The 16008-nt window shown below is 42.6% G+C and overlaps 1 protein-coding gene across 1 annotated transcript; it reads right to left on the reverse strand.

The window, feature by feature from the left end:
• Positions 1 to 382: 382 nt before the first annotated feature.
• si:dkey-7k24.5 (somatomedin-B and thrombospondin type-1 domain-containing protein) lies at positions 383 to 5825 on the reverse strand. Its single transcript, XM_061258240.1, has 5 exons — positions 5288 to 5825; positions 4236 to 4427; positions 3648 to 3726; positions 2869 to 3051; positions 383 to 1453 (listed from the first exon to the last, which is right to left on the reverse strand). Exons 1-5 carry the CDS (start codon positions 5511 to 5513, stop codon positions 1336 to 1338), a joined length of 798 nt encoding a protein of 265 aa, XP_061114224.1. The 5' UTR covers positions 5514 to 5825; the 3' UTR covers positions 383 to 1335.
• Between the last annotated feature and the right edge of the window lie 10183 nt (positions 5826 to 16008).

Here is a 16008-nt window from a genome sequence, read left to right on the forward strand (position 1 = left end):
CACGTTTATTAGTACAAAGAGCTTTAACAAGTATTTTGTTTTTTCAAAGAGGGTTTGTAAATGTCAAATAGAGGGTTTGTAAATGTCATGTTTCAAACAGAAAGCACAAACAAGTGACTTGTTCATTTGGTTTGTTATGTTTTTCTTTTTTTTATACATAAATTACAAAATGCCAAAAAAAATTATACTAATAAGGGTGCAGCCAAATGCAATGTAAATGAATAAATATGTCCCCAGACCCACTGTAAACCAACATCCTTCTATCTCCAGGGAATTTTAAAATAAATCACTATTTGCATCGTCCTGCCCTTCTATGACGTTGTTTGTAGGTCTCGAGGCTGTTTGTTTTGTAAAGTTTCTACCTGTTGACTTTCTATGCCGTCGTTTCTGTATGGCGTTCTGTCATTCGATGCATGTTGTACTATGGAGCCGTGACTGTACGTGAAACACAGACTCTGTACCTGTCTTGTGGGAAAAAAATGTGTCTAAATGTTTAAAATATATTTTTATTTCTTTTTAAAGCAACATTTCCCCATGGTCAAATTAAAATGAAATAAATTACATGAATTATTGATATCTCGCAACTGAGCTTACTGGCTTTCCTAATTGTGATTGAGAAAACGCGGTGCTGATCAAACTGACACTGACAACTCCCAGAGAAAAGCCACTTACTGTACATGACACTCATTGTATCTGGAAACCAGGATAGTGAACACAGTCCCTCCATTTTATTAAGGCATTATTAACAGCATCGAGTATCAGCTGTCAGCGATGCATCTCTCAAGGCATCTCTGATTCAAGACTGAAGGAATGTTTATGTTTCCCCATAAAGTGACTTTTTTTGCACAAACTGTTGGATGTTGCGAAAATGTACAGCTTATATAGAAAAAACTGTTAAATTCAGTGACCGATTCAAATAAATATGTAATTATATTTCACACATTTCAGCTTCATGGAACTTTATGCAGCTTTCACATGCGTGGTCCTCCACACACAGACTATTGTTGATGGGATAATGCAGCACATAGGAGTGTAAAGCCTGGTATACAATTACAAAGTATATTCAATTACTATGGAACACAATAATATGACCAACAGAAATCCTGAACTGTAGAGAAGAACCACATGCTCCCTGCCAATCACTGTAGAGAAGCTCCTCATCTTTTCATCTCCAGAGAGCTTTTCTTCCATTCCATCACATTCATCCCCGGAGTCCCATATCTGAGTCCATGTAATCCATCATTCTGAGAGGACAGTCAGAGTGTGTGGCGTGTGCCTGTGTGCTAGCATGTGACTGCGTACACTGAGGCACCCTGGGTCCTGAGGGAAATGCCTTCAAATGAAGAGAAAGCTGTGGACAGTGGGGCAGGAGCAAGAGTCCAGTCGCCGAACACGCCTCCAGCCCCCCCTGCACTTTGGGTTCCCCACTGCCTGCCACTGAAGAGACAGCTTCCTATGAATGGGAGGGAGAGAGAGAGACAGAGAGAGAGAGAGAGAGAGAGAGAGAGAGCCTGTGAAAACTCTTCAGCCAACATGTCATGTGTGGCCTGCTGTTTGTCCATCTTGTCTAAGTCAGTTCAGCACAGCAGAAGATTGGATGGGCGAGCCAAACTCAGCTGGTGTAACAGCGCCCCCTAGTGCTCACAATTCCATTGCCAAAATATGGGCTCTGGATACTTTGTCAAAACAAATATTCTTTCATTATAAATTCTCAACAACAAAACATTTCCAACAACAGAACAAGACTTGGTACATCTGAACAAAATCACTAAGGTAAGCAGTGTAGTGCTTTATCTCTAATTATGATCAGTCTGGCAATATGAACCATTCCTTGCTAAAGATATGTATGCATATTGGAAATGACAAGGGTCAGTGAAATGTCATTGGTGTTAAATTTTTACAGATGAACCCAATCTTGCTCAACCTTTAGTGTATCTTCTATAATCTAATAAATAAAGTAATTGCACTGTGTGAAAAGAATGTGATAGACAGTTTTTCACTCATAATCCTCCGCCTTCAAATCTTTCAAGTGCACCGAAATAGAGAACATTGTAAGTGATGTCAGAAAAGTCACAAAATATTGTTTTTTAATTACCCTAAAAATGATTTTCCTGTCATTTCTCCAACACTGAGATCAACCAAAATGACAAAAATATGAAAAAGTCTTATAGCATTGTAAAATGCTTAGCACACATTGAGATAGCGAATGTCCAGATTGAGTGCAATCACCACAGCACTGAAAGTATGATACATTAATACATTATTGATTAAAGGCTTTAGTCTCGCTCTTCCTCAAGGAAATGGCCAAATGACCTCAGAAAAACATTGATTTTCCTTTCATCCTGACAACACAGATGAACCATTGAGAGCCACTGGCCTCAATCATATTCAAACCCAATCGATTCATATTTAAAACTAGAACAAAGGACATAATTTTACTATATACAAAACAACAGATCTAATGCTGATGAGTGAGTTACTTTAGACTTGTGTCATGCATTTCTGTCTATAAGCAATTATCAGAAGATCCGATTAAAAAATGGTGGCTGATTTGCTGTAGTTTTTGTGGAAAATACAGCACAGATTATAGCACATCAGGTTTCTACAACTCTCTGGTCTCGATATCAGATCCTGCCAAAAATATAATGTTAAATCACAGGCCTCAGCCGTTTGCCCTGTCCCCTCTCCAATCCCTCCCTAAACCCAAACTATGCCCTCCTATGTCTGTCCCCTCTCCAATCCCTCCCTAAACCCAAACTATGCCCTCCCATGTCTGTCCCATTCCCTGTATGTGTTTGTCCCCTCCCTTCTAGCTCTATCAGACCTTGTACTGCATGTCCCCTCCCCAAACCTGGAGTCAATCTTCACCTGTCTTCCTCATCATCCTCCCCGTCACCAGAGCAGTGCTGATGTCCGGCAGCCAGGGCAGGGGGCTGGCACTCCACACACACCCTGTGGCCCTCACGCAGGTACTGCATCCACTGCGTGTGCGGCTGGGAGCTCCGCAGACAGCCAGCAGTCAGAGAGGTCAGCTGGAACTCCACACAGTACCTGCAGCCACACGGTGGGCCATTAGTCACAGTGCTCTGCACCTGCGGTATAAATACTGTAACGCAGGGCTGCTCAAACGCTGGTTCTGCCTGCCACAGTGTCTGCAGGCCTGCGCTCCAACTGTGCACTACACCACCCGCGTTCACTAATGAGCTTACTTACTGAACCAAGGAAGTGAAGTAATAAGTGAAATCAGGTGGTGTAGTGCACGGTGGGAGCCCACAGGACATGGGGTTGAGTCGCACTGCTGTAATGTAAGACCGCGTGTTCACAGGTAGGAACACTCTCAGAGCTGACAGCCTATGCTGGGGGCAGTAAGCCAGGATATGGATTTAAAGTTCAGAAAGCCAGGTACATAAATAAATAGAGTCAGGTGTGCTCTTGAGATAAATGCAGTTAGGCGTGTGCAAAGGAAAAGTAATGTGTTCAAAAGGTAAATACAGTTAGGTGTGACCGATATAAAAAGGTTGTCAGTTATACAGAAAATATACACATTCAGTTATGTAGATGATATAAATCAGCCAGGTGTGTTCAATAAATAAATACAGTTATGTACAGGAGGCAATTCAGAAAAAGATATCTCCATGACCCCTCACCCAATGACATCAGAGCTACTGGAGATATCCCTCTTCTTTCTGGCATTGCCATAGCCACCTGTGGTGATGAGGGCAGGAACTACGAGCAGAAAGAATTCAACTGTCAACACATTCCCATACCCCCACAACACTACAAGCTTCTGAAGGGAAAGTAAAGTCATCTCAAAAGTGATCTCCAAGATGACATCACCAGACTGCCCCCACAGCAATGACTGACCTTTGGCATTGGCAGAGTCCTTATCCTGAGTGACTTACACAATATACATTCTTGTATACAATAAATGTATACAACTGGACATTCACTCAGGCAGTTCAGGTTCAGTACCTTTCACAAAGGAACAATGCCAGTTCCCCACATGAGAATCTACCCTATGTACAGCCAAATACAAGTTCAGTTTCCTAAGTACTGTGCTACACTGTCAGCTCATACAGATTAATATTAGGTGTAACAAACTGAAGTAAAACATTTTAGGTTCATCCAGTGAAGAACAGTTCTTTCAGCATGTGTAAATTCGATTTCAGGTAACAGAAGTGTGTCATGCCAGTAAAGGTGGCTTGGACTTGAGCTTGATCTTGAGCGGATCTCACCCAGAGAGTTGCGACACTGCCTGTGCTGGTCCCGGTACTCGGCACAGCCAGCGGACTCCTGCACTGGGGGACAAGGCTTCCCGGCGTTCCGAGCTTCCCGCAGCACCTCCCGGCTCCGCACACGGACCGCCGCCCGGCACGGCTCGGCACAGCCGGACCACCGGCCCCACTCGCTCACCACACACGGCTCAGCTGGGGCATGGGGGAGAGGGAAGACTAGCACCTGCAACTCATGCCTTGGTTCAACAAAGCGGATTCGTCAGATCCATTTACAACAAATAAATAAAAAATATTACGTGCTATAGAGCAGAAATAGCTACAAGATGTGATTATGTGTGCAATCTGAGGCAAATCTCTGTCATACAAAATATTTCTGAGGACGTATCCAATATTATACAGGTGATTCTGAACACAGTTTTGTTCCATGTGACTGGATTCAAGCTTAATCTATAAGCATTCATGAATTGCTATGACTTTACCTAGCTACTTTCAGCTGGTCTTTTCACATAATTTTTGCAAATATAACACTTTGCACAAAGGTTTAGGTGTCAACTTTCCTTTTTATTGTATTTTCTCTTGTTTAGTAATAGTCAGATCTAACTAAAAATCGTTAAAGTATTTAAATTACTTTCATAAAAAATATTCTAACATACATCATTTACAAATGCAAGAAGATTCAATATTTTAATGTGTTTCAGAATATGTTTAGAAATTACTCAATGTGTTTAAATATTTAAAATATCTGAAACGTGGCATTACAATGTATTTAATTGACATTTTAGGAAATACTCGCAGGTTTAAACAGTTAGTCGATAAGTACATAGGAGTAATCGCAATATTCCATGTTTTCATTACAACATGTACTAGTGGAAGTGTTTCAAACCTGTCAAGTGTTTCAAATAATATAAATAGTACAAATGTTCAAAGAGGTCTTACATCGCAAAACACGTTTTTAAGCGATTTTAAAGACACATAAGTCTCCCCATGTAGTCCATAATTCACCGAAAGTATTTTGCACATGTCTTTCAATCCGTTATGCTTCAAAACTATACCTGGGCAAGCTTGTTGGTAATCGTGACAGCAGTCGAGTGCAGAAGTACACGCCTGGTCACAGTAGCAGGTGCCGTACGAACGGTCGGGTTTCCATCCCTTGCTAACACACGAGGAGTCCCGTCCACTACAGCACAACCCCAAGTCTTGACACCCTCCAATGCTTCTCCCCAGCAGAAGAGACAGCTCGACCAAACACAGCAGCCAGGCACACCTGAGTAAGGCCATAGCCGTAACTAAAAGCGGAGCACTTCACCTCCGAAAAATATCGTGCAGACCTGTTGAACGGCGCTCACATACCCAAACGTAACTGGCGCAAATTAATTAAATACATTACTGCCGTTCAAGTTGCTTTGGTATTATCTTAATCGAAACAAGTGTATAATTCAGTTTTTGAGGTTTTTGTTCAACATAAATCTAAAATCCAGGACAAAAAACATTGCAGGACTTGCGTGGCAAACGGTCAGCGAGTAGCTTAGTTCATTCACTCGAGTAGTTCCACACCCCACCTTTCTGGACCCCAGAAGGACAAAGTGCCAACCTTTCCCACATCGCTTGTCAATTATAACGCCATATCTCTCTTAAAGAGACAGCGCATTTATCCGCCGGTTTCGGTTCTATCAACAAACGTTATGTTGATATGATAGGTTAATTTGACATCGAATTAGTCTTATGCCAAACTATCCCTCGTCACATCTAGAGCGGACATCTATTTACAATATATTGACAAAATGTCAAAAAATGTCAAAGCCTTCTGCATGACATTGCAGTTGAAATTGTACTTACCTCTAGGGTCTTTCAGCGAACTTATCCCTGGTTATGGGTATGCACTTTGTTGTACGTCGCTCTGGATAAGAGCGTCTGCCAAATGCCAATAATGTAATGTAATGTAATGTAATGACATAGCATTCATGTTCTCAAAGGTGTCTGGAGCTTACAGTATTCAGAGCCCTGCACATTTTGGAAACTTTATTGTGTTTTAGATTTCATTTAAAATTGACAAAATTGATGTTTGAAGTGAAGATGAAAGTGAACTTTTGAGAACATGAATGTCATACAGAAGGCTTATATACATATTTTTTTCTTGTAAATATGTTGTAAATAGGTGTCCAAGCTCTAGATCCAATTTGAGATAGTTTTGGAATCTTTATTCATTTTAAGAAAGTTTCATACATTTTGTATCAACCTCATCATAAATCAGATTACTTTAACTTAAAAGATTTTCAGGCACAAAGAGTGGAATTTACCAAGTTAATCACTCATTTGTAATAAAGTATTCATATTTAATAGTTGGTTAAAAATCCTTTGCATCAGATGACTGCCTGAACTCTGTGACCCATATATGTCACCTGCCCATAGACGGCCTGTAGGTCTACTGTAATTCCTACTGTGATTACCCGATATGGATGTAAAAACAAAATAATGAAAGCTGATAGTCTGTATATGATAGTATTTTATTTAATATTCAATGTGCTGGATTAGAAGCAGTACAACCAAGACAACAGAAATTGTGCATTTAACTGCAATATAGCATTTTTTCTGACTGCTAAATAATCTTATAAAACATTTGCTCATAACAACAATGAACTCTAATTAGATACAGTGTGTGAGTGCATGTGAACGTACATACATTCACGCATATGTGTAGTAGTGTCCTGTATGTGCACGTGTGTGTATGTGAGTATGTGTGTATATGTGTGCAGATTTCCAGTCTAGTTGAAGAGGCCTCTCACCCACTGGAGTGTTTTTCTAAACCCTGTCTAGCATTGTCAGGACCATGGTCCACACAGAGGGGCCACACGTTCATTTTTGCCTGCTGAATTAATACACGTTTCTATGGACTGTTTGCTTTACTTGGCCCTTCCCTTTTAACTGGGTTGGTTTAAGCAGCCGGCTTGACTGCCCATTTGTGTCCAAATATGTGAAAAGGGTGGATTAATTTAATTCCTGCTCACAACTATTCATGCAGAAACAACAATACAGCGCAGTGTAGCTGCAGGAATGGCCATTCAACAGATTCCCAGGCCCTGACACGACCGGCCAACCTCCACAACACAGACACACTGTACTGTCCACTGAGAAGGCTCTGCTGCCTCATGGCCTTCGGTGAACACTATCAGCATTCACCATTCCCACAGTGCTGGGACCAGAAGCAGAATTACTCATATGGGCAGCCCCTGAGTGCCCAAGCATAGGCAACATTGCGTATGTATTGTGTTAAATAATTGAAGTTGATATTGGGGCTTATTGTTTTTCACATCCATATGTATGACAGGCTAGCCCTGGTGCTAGTTGGGACCCAACCACCATCAAATCCAGTTACTACCTGTTAACATGTGGAAATGTAACTCTCGTAAGGGGATAACACATTCCCACAATCCCCCAGGACTACACTTACTGACACTATCCCAACTGCTCATCAATACCTGAAGGAGGGGGGTCTGGGTGCCTTCTTCTTCATCCTCAGCTTTCTCTCTAGGTTCCAAGATCACCTAACCAGATCAATACAGATCAATTTCAATATTTTTTTGGCCAGTATTAGCACTGATTTTGTAAAACTTGGAAGTCTTGAAATCAGAGCCTATAATGAAACCGAGAAGAACATACAGTATGCTGATTTTAGCCTGTCCCACAATGCACTGTGTAAGCTTCAGATCTGGATGTGAAAGATTTGGGTCCAAACATCCCTGACAATACTCTAATGAACTTACACTGAGGTTACAATTGTCAAGCACAGCTGTGGTTTACTTGTACACAGCTTTATTTAATTACACATGAATAATGTGTAATTATTCATGTGTAATAAAGGTTACAGACTACTAGCTTGTAGCCTAGTGGGTAAGGTACATGACTAGGACCCGGAAGGTTGGTGGCTCAAGCCCCAGTGTAGCCACAGTACGATGCGCACAGCTGTTGGGCCCTTGAGAAAGGCTTTTTAGCCCTGCATTGCTTCAGGGGGCTTGTCCCCTGCTTAGTCTAATCAACTTAATCACTTTGGATAAAAGCATCAGCTAAATAACAAATTATTATTAATTATTATATAGACACGTTCAATCCACTGCACAGAAATACTGTATATTGCAAACCTAAGTGTAATTGATACACATATAAAGAAATCATAAACAGTATAAAGTATCCTTTTTCCCTCGTGGAATTGCTGCTAAAAATAGTTTAACATTCGAAGCAATGATACAACAAAATACTGACTGAGAGCTTGAAATGGAGATGAATAGTTGTTGGTCGGAGTAAAGAAATATTGCTTACATTGCTGCAAATTGACAGGTGACACTAATGCTTTGAATTTGGGACACAGTGTAGGGGATTGTGCTTGGTGTTGGAATCATGATTGAAGGGTCATGAACTCAACACCTGGTGTGCTGCTAACTAACCCATAGCAATTGCATATACTGCTTAATTACCTGGAGCTGTTCCAGAAAGCATGTGGCTACATATAAATAGGCTGCTGCCTAGCATTATGATGCTATCACTTGTTCACCCCAATTTTAACTATGAAAAACAAGACAAGCAGTACATTGCTTAACAGTCAAACACCTATTCCTATTTCATGTATTCCTTTTGTATTTGTCAAGAGAAGACATGGTGACAGTACAGCTGGATGTGAACAGAAGATTATTAATAGACTTTGGTGCAGAGGCACACACTCAACTCGTGCACATATTCTGTAAGGAGCTGAAACAATTTGACCAATTTGCTCAGTCAACAGCATACGTTGCTATGGGAACCAGCTCGTTTGTCAATGGCCACTGTGATTGGCCACTGTGCTGGCTCTTATTGTTCAGCATGACCATATAAGGACACAATGGATTCACATTAATGCTGACACAAGGCTATTGTTACATCTTACATACTTAATTAAGGATGTAAAAATAGCCCTTCACTACACACTGTAGGGGTCCTCGCACGGGACTCCAAATTATGTAGGGTCCTCGCACGGGCCGCCAAATAACGCAGGGATTTTACTCTCTACGAAACCGGGGCGCCAGTTAAACGTTGTGTAGCAGTATAACTGCAAAAAGTAATCAGTCTCATAAAATTACTATTATCAGAATATCTAACCACAAATTTAGTATTTTAATTAATAATTAAAATAACCAATATTAATGATTAAACATACCGATAACCTGAAGGTTGGAAGTTCTTCGAAAGACTGCTTTAACTCGGCTCTCATGTCTATGCGATTCCAAAACGGACACCGGGGTTTAATAAAATATATTTATTAAACAAACATACAAACACATAACAGATAAACTAACGGGAAGTTAGTAAGGAAATTTAGTTGGGTATGTGTGTGTGCGTGTGTGTGGCGCGCGCAAGCGCGCGTGTCGCTAGAGTTCTGGGTGTGGTAATGAGTTGGGGTTAGCTGTGAGAAGGGACTACTTGCGTAGTTTTACTCTATATATGCGCAAAAGACGGCGAATCAATTCACGTACATATAAATGTAGCTAACCAAACACATTACAATGGTTGGATGGTAAATATTGAAACACAGATTCACAAAAACAGTTAAGACTAAACTAAACACTGGCTATGCCTGAATGTTTGTTTTCTTACTGAGTCCATACGCATTGCTGGATCCAAAAGACATGCTGTCCTTGTAGAAGAGGCGATGGTGCTGTGAATGGTGTCCGGGAGAGATGCGCAGGCTGGGGTGTTCCCGTCTTAGCAGCGCGTTGTCGTCTGATCCGCTGGTCCTTTTCCAGGTGTAAAAGTTCGTTGCTGTTTCGTTGTTGTGAGCTTTGCAGGAGTAAACTGATGTAGCGTTCCGCGTACACCAGTTTCCACTGGCTATAGGCCACGAAGTTACCGCGAGGTAACGGGGTGTGTCCGTAGGCCTGGTAGTGCGCTGTGCAGCATTCAGCCTCTGTCCGAGTCTCGGAGCAGATGAGCTGAAGCGAATGGCCAAAAAGGGTGCGTCGAAGAGAAGAAGCAGAAGAGGCAGAAAAAGCAGAAGAGAGCCAGAAGAGAGATCCCAAGAACGTGTCTTGCTCTTATACGGGACCGTTTATTGCTCCCGCCATTACGGGATTGGCTGAACCAAGTTAGACGTCATTCGTGGTGGACGTCGCAGAATTTTCCTGTGGGAATGTGGAAGTTGTAGTCCCTACATCCCCCCTGTGGTCTCAGGATGCGGCTGAAGCCAGTGTTCCTCGAGAGCACAAAAGTCAGTTCACAGTCCACAGGTCAAGTACATTGGGTCGGTAACACAGTTCACAATTGACTGACAAACATCCAGGCATTTATCAACAATTAACTAAACTGGTCTAAAACACATGATACAAACAATGTGAAACACTAAGGTCGAACAGTGAATACATTGTCACAAAACATGAGAAACCTTGGTGAAAGGGTTAGTCGTTTTGTTAGTTCAGGTGTTTTGTTAGTTATTGGATGGTGTCCAGCCAACCTTATGGCTGTGTAATCAGGAAGGAAATGGAGAGGTGGTCTCATTTCTAAATGATGTGGTAAGCTCACAAGTGGTCTTGTCTTGCTTGGGGAAGAGGTGGAGTAAGGCACACTGGGGTGTGGCAATATACTTGTAAAGATTACACTGTAGCTTCTACATGCAATACTTTACGATGGTGCAGTAGGTGTAGAATGAAGCAATGAACGTTTACGAGTTATAACAGGTGTCGGATTTGATTCTACAGCACCTACTTGCGATCTGCGTTTGCTGCTGCTACATGCAAATCTAAGTGGCTGCTATAAACTACCTGTTTATTTTGCCACCCCCCTTTGGTAGGAAAGGTGTGCAAAAGAAAGTGGTCAAAGCTTCAGCTGGGAGTCTGCCTGTGAGGAGACCACGGCTATAGATCAGTCTTATTCAGTCTTTTGATGGAGGTTGAACAAGACCAGATAGCTCTTTGGAGTGGTTACTCAAGGCATACACACTACTGAACAAAGGTTAGAGGCTTTAGTTGTCCTCAGAGGAACTGAAGAAGCTCTCTTCAGACAAGGTATCTTCCCTATCAGAGTCATGCTGGTGACTCTGAGGCTTGGGCCTACCGGGTCGGTCTTCTCTCCAATTCCGGCTGGAATCAGAGTGTGAGAAGCGACCACGGTGGCTCTTAACCGGGAACTTACTCACATGCCGTTGTTTTGAGCCATTAGACTTTAATGGGGCCACTTGGGAAGTGCCGGCGGGCTTGGTTGGAACAACGTGCTTAGCTGTTTCCAATACCTCGTTCCTGGGCACAATCCTGAAAGTGTCCCAGACCATTTGGGCTTCATTTCTTAATTCAAGGGCTGAGTGTTGGCCCCTTGAAAACAGTGAAACATGAGTTCGGACGCAGGGGTGCAGGTTGTGCACAAAAAGGGATTTGAAGACTTGATCTTCATCTAAGCCTGGTCCGTTTCTGCCCTGGAAAAATGCATGTTTAAGTCGTTGGTAAAAGTCTTTTGGTCGTTCTGTACGGCTATGTTTAACCTCCACAGATTTGATCATGGCTGTGGCCTGATCAAACCGTGGCAGGTACTCAGCTACCAACGCTTCACAAACCTTGGGATAGCTGGAACGAACCTGTGGTGGAAGTTGTTCCATAAATGTATGGATCTCTCTGGTAGAGGTTTTCCATACAAGTCGTACCTTTTCTCGATCGGTTGCCCTGGGCAGATCCGAGAGACAGTAGTCAACTTCTCTCAAGTAACTCTGAATGTTAAATTCAGAGTCCTTGGGGTCAAATGTGTGGACATACTTCGCCATGGCCTCTAGCTCCTCAAAGCGAAGACCATGTGAAGTTGCACTAGTCTGCCTGTTTGGAGAAGGAGAGCCTGAAATCACATTTGAATGTGAATGCGTTTCATGCGGAGCTCGACGTCCTCGGTTTGGTTTAGAGGGTGGAGCTACAAAACTGTCATTCTCACAATGGTTGGCAGAAGATGAATTGTCGCTGTCAGTGTACTGTACAGAGCTGTCACCTATCCTCTCAGTTATAAAGGGAAAGCTAGCGGGATTAGCGTTGCTTTTTGTGTGCCCAATTAATAATGTTAGATCTCCTCTACCGTGTCCACGGGAGGGTTCCCTGACCTCCTCACGAGAGGGGTGGGCATGGAAGGTGCAGTCCTGTACTTGCCTGACTGTTTCTCCCTTGCGGAGATGGACCACCGTTGGGATGGAGTCCCCCCTTTCCCTCTCCAGGGAAGAGGTGGGCAAACCATTGCATGGGTGGTCAACAGCACTGCAATCTGAGGAGACTGACGAGTCTCCATCAGAGCAAGCTGTGGAACCGGGATCTGACAAACCCGAATCAATTTGTGACCCCCCTTCCCCCGCCTTGTGGTGTAAGGAGGAAGCAGGAGAAGCTGGAGTTGGGCAAGCCTGAGAAAGCAGGCTTACAGAAGAGAGTGGATGTGGTAGCTTGTGGCATCCACTCTTCAACTGAAATAATTCCTCTCTGTAGGAACAAAGATCTGATTCGGCTGAATGCAGATCACGCAAGTATTGTACTGCTTTCTTGCCAACAGTTTGAAGCTCAAGTAAAACACTGGTGTGTTGTCCTCTGAGGTATGCCATCTCTGAGTCTAAGTTTTTGTTGCTCTGAAGAGCAAGACTAATCTGTCTGGCAAAATTCAAGACCAGACAACTTAGAATTGGGTCTTTTGAATGGTTGGGGGAGTGACCTTTCTCGTTGATTAATGAGAACATTTCTTTCCTACAATCAGTGAGGTTCATCTGATTCAGGAAAGCTATGTAGCCAGGTGCTAAACCTTGGGCTAAAAAGGAAAGGTACTCATCAATAGATATGGGTTCCATATCTCAAGCCAGATAAAGCTAAAAGCTAAAATCAGTAACTTAAGAGGGTACTCTTGAAGTTAACAATTTGACAAGGGCCTTGAGCTCCTAACAGTTGGCAATGAATTGTTTCCCAATATCACAATCCAACATACAAGTTGTGATGAAGGATAAAGAATTTAAAACGCTCTTTGAATATTCTCTATAACTATAGTACAAGGTAGCTATAGCATCACACAGGGACTCGAGTTGCACTAGCGGTACTGCAATGCAACAACAGCAAAATGAACAAACATATGGCGGATATTCAGACCGTAAAATAGGAACTGTGATGCTGATCACATTAATCCTAAATACCAGAATGTGATTGGTTGAAATTACAATTAAATTTGGATTTAAATGTCAAATTCAATTAATTATTAAAATTACTTTGACCAAGTAATTATAATTAATAATACAGTGCGGCTAATAATACTATTATTGATAATACGTATTATACCGGAAGGTAAATGCCAATCAACAAACTACCGTGTAAGATTACGAATGTAATGCCACAATGTTACACGAGGGGGCAGTATATTGAGAAAGCGGCTCATGCAGGCTTTCAAAAATGGTACAAGGGTGACATCTAGCGGTATTTTCAAAAGATTGCACTGGTGGCAATTTAGCTGAGAAAGAATGCCGAGAATTCGTTCTGGAGGCACGTGACATGAGCCAAAGCTCGTCTTTCTCACGCAGAGCTCCAAATTAGGATGGGGAATTCGTTATGAAGTCACAAGACATGAAATTTGAGCCAAAGCTAGTCTTCCTCACACGGGGCACCAAAATATGTAGGGGTCCTCGCACGGGACTCCAAATTATGTAGGGTCCTCGCACGGGCCGCCAAATAACGCAGGGATTTTACTCTCTACGAAACCGGGGCGCCAGTTAAACGTTGTGTAGCAGTATAACTGCAAAAAGTAATCAGTCTCATAAAATTACTATTATCAGAATATCTAACCACAAATTTAGTATTTTAATTAATAATTAAAATAACCAATATTAATGATTAAACATACCGATAACCTGAAGGTTGGAAGTTCTTCGAAAGACTGCTTTAACTCGGCTCTCATGTCTATGCGATTCCAAAACGGACACCGGGGTTTAATAAAATATATTTATTAAACAAACATACAAACACATAACAGATAAACTAACGGGAAGTTAGTAAGGAAATTTAGTTGGGTATGTGTGTGTGCGTGTGTGTGGCGCGCGCAAGCGCGCGTGTCGCTAGAGTTCTGGGTGTGGTAATGAGTTGGGGTTAGCTGTGAGAAGGGACTACTTGCGTAGTTTTACTCTATATATGCGCAAAAGACGGCGAATCAATTCACGTACATATAAATGTAGCTAACCAAACACATTACAATGGTTGGATGGTAAATATTGAAACACAGATTCACAAAAACAGTTAAGACTAAACTAAACACTGGCTATGCCTGAATGTTTGTTTTCTTACTGAGTCCATACGCATTGCTGGATCCAAAAGACATGCTGTCCTTGTAGAAGAGGCGATGGTGCTGTGAATGGTGTCCGGGAGAGATGCGCAGGCTGGGGTGTTCCCGTCTTAGCAGCGCGTTGTCGTCTGATCCGCTGGTCCTTTTCCAGGTGTAAAAGTTCGTTGCTGTTTCGTTGTTGTGAGCTTTGCAGGAGTAAACTGATGTAGCGTTCCGCGTACACCAGTTTCCACTGGCTATAGGCCACGAAGTTACCGCGAGGTAACGGGGTGTGTCCGTAGGCCTGGTAGTGCGCTGTGCAGCATTCAGCCTCTGTCCGAGTCTCGGAGCAGATGAGCTGAAGCGAATGGCCAAAAAGGGTGCGTCGAAGAGAAGAAGCAGAAGAGGCAGAAAAAGCAGAAGAGAGCCAGAAGAGAGATCCCAAGAACGTGTCTTGCTCTTATACGGGACCGTTTATTGCTCCCGCCATTACGGGATTGGCTGAACCAAGTTAGACGTCATTCGTGGTGGACGTCGCAGAATTTTCCTGTGGGAATGTGGAAGTTGTAGTCCCTACAACACACATACACATACACATGCACACACATACCCTTCCTAGGGTAGTGTGTGCATGTGTATGTAGTGTAGTGGTTAAGGTACAGGCCTGGGACACGCAAGGTCGGTGGTTCGATCCCCACTGGAGCCACAATAAGATCCACACAGCCCTCGGGCAAGGCCCTTAACCCTGCATTGCTCCAGGAGAGGATTTTCTCCTGCTTAGTCTAATCAACTGTACATTGTTCTGGATAAGAGTGTCTGACAAATGCCATTACTGTAATGTAATGTCATATGACAATTTTCTATCAGGAATTCTGCTTTGCTGTAAATGGCAGGCATTTTTTTTTTTTTTTTTTTGATTTGTGCTGTGATTTGTGATTTGTAAAACTGGGTGCATGGCTAAATGCTACCATAGCATGTCTATCCCTGCTGAATTTGACTGTATTTTTTCCATGCTCCTGCCCTTACTGTGTGTGACGGAGTGGGAATGATATGATGGGCTGCTTTTAATTCAAGCTGCTGCAGGCAGATGCGTTATGCTACTGGAGATTGCATTTGGACTGCCTAGCTACAAATGGCAGGGTTGATACTAAGATGTGTTCTTGTGTAAGGGTGCTCTGGTTTGGGCTGAGCCAGCTGGGGCTGAACGTGAAGGTTATCCCAGGCTCTTCCGCTCCACTGTCTGCCTGGCATCCTGGCAGGCATCAGGAGGATGATGGGAAATCTTTACTCAATGAAGGATGGCACCTCTATTCCCTGACAGAAACATAATTCCCCTGTTCTAGACTGTATTATATTTCATAACATTGCAGATGTCTCTTAGCGCAGGGAGAACCTCCTTGAATTAGTTTAGTTTTCACTTTGCTGTGTTATATCCGGTTCCTTTCATTCCTTTTCATTGTGTAAAGTTGCATTGGCAATGACCTATGGATCAGGGGCCGCA

Source organism: Conger conger, chromosome 10 (genome assembly GCF_963514075.1).
Source record: "Conger conger chromosome 10, fConCon1.1, whole genome shotgun sequence".
In the NCBI taxonomy this organism is placed as follows: Eukaryota; Metazoa; Chordata; class Actinopteri; order Anguilliformes; family Congridae; genus Conger; species Conger conger.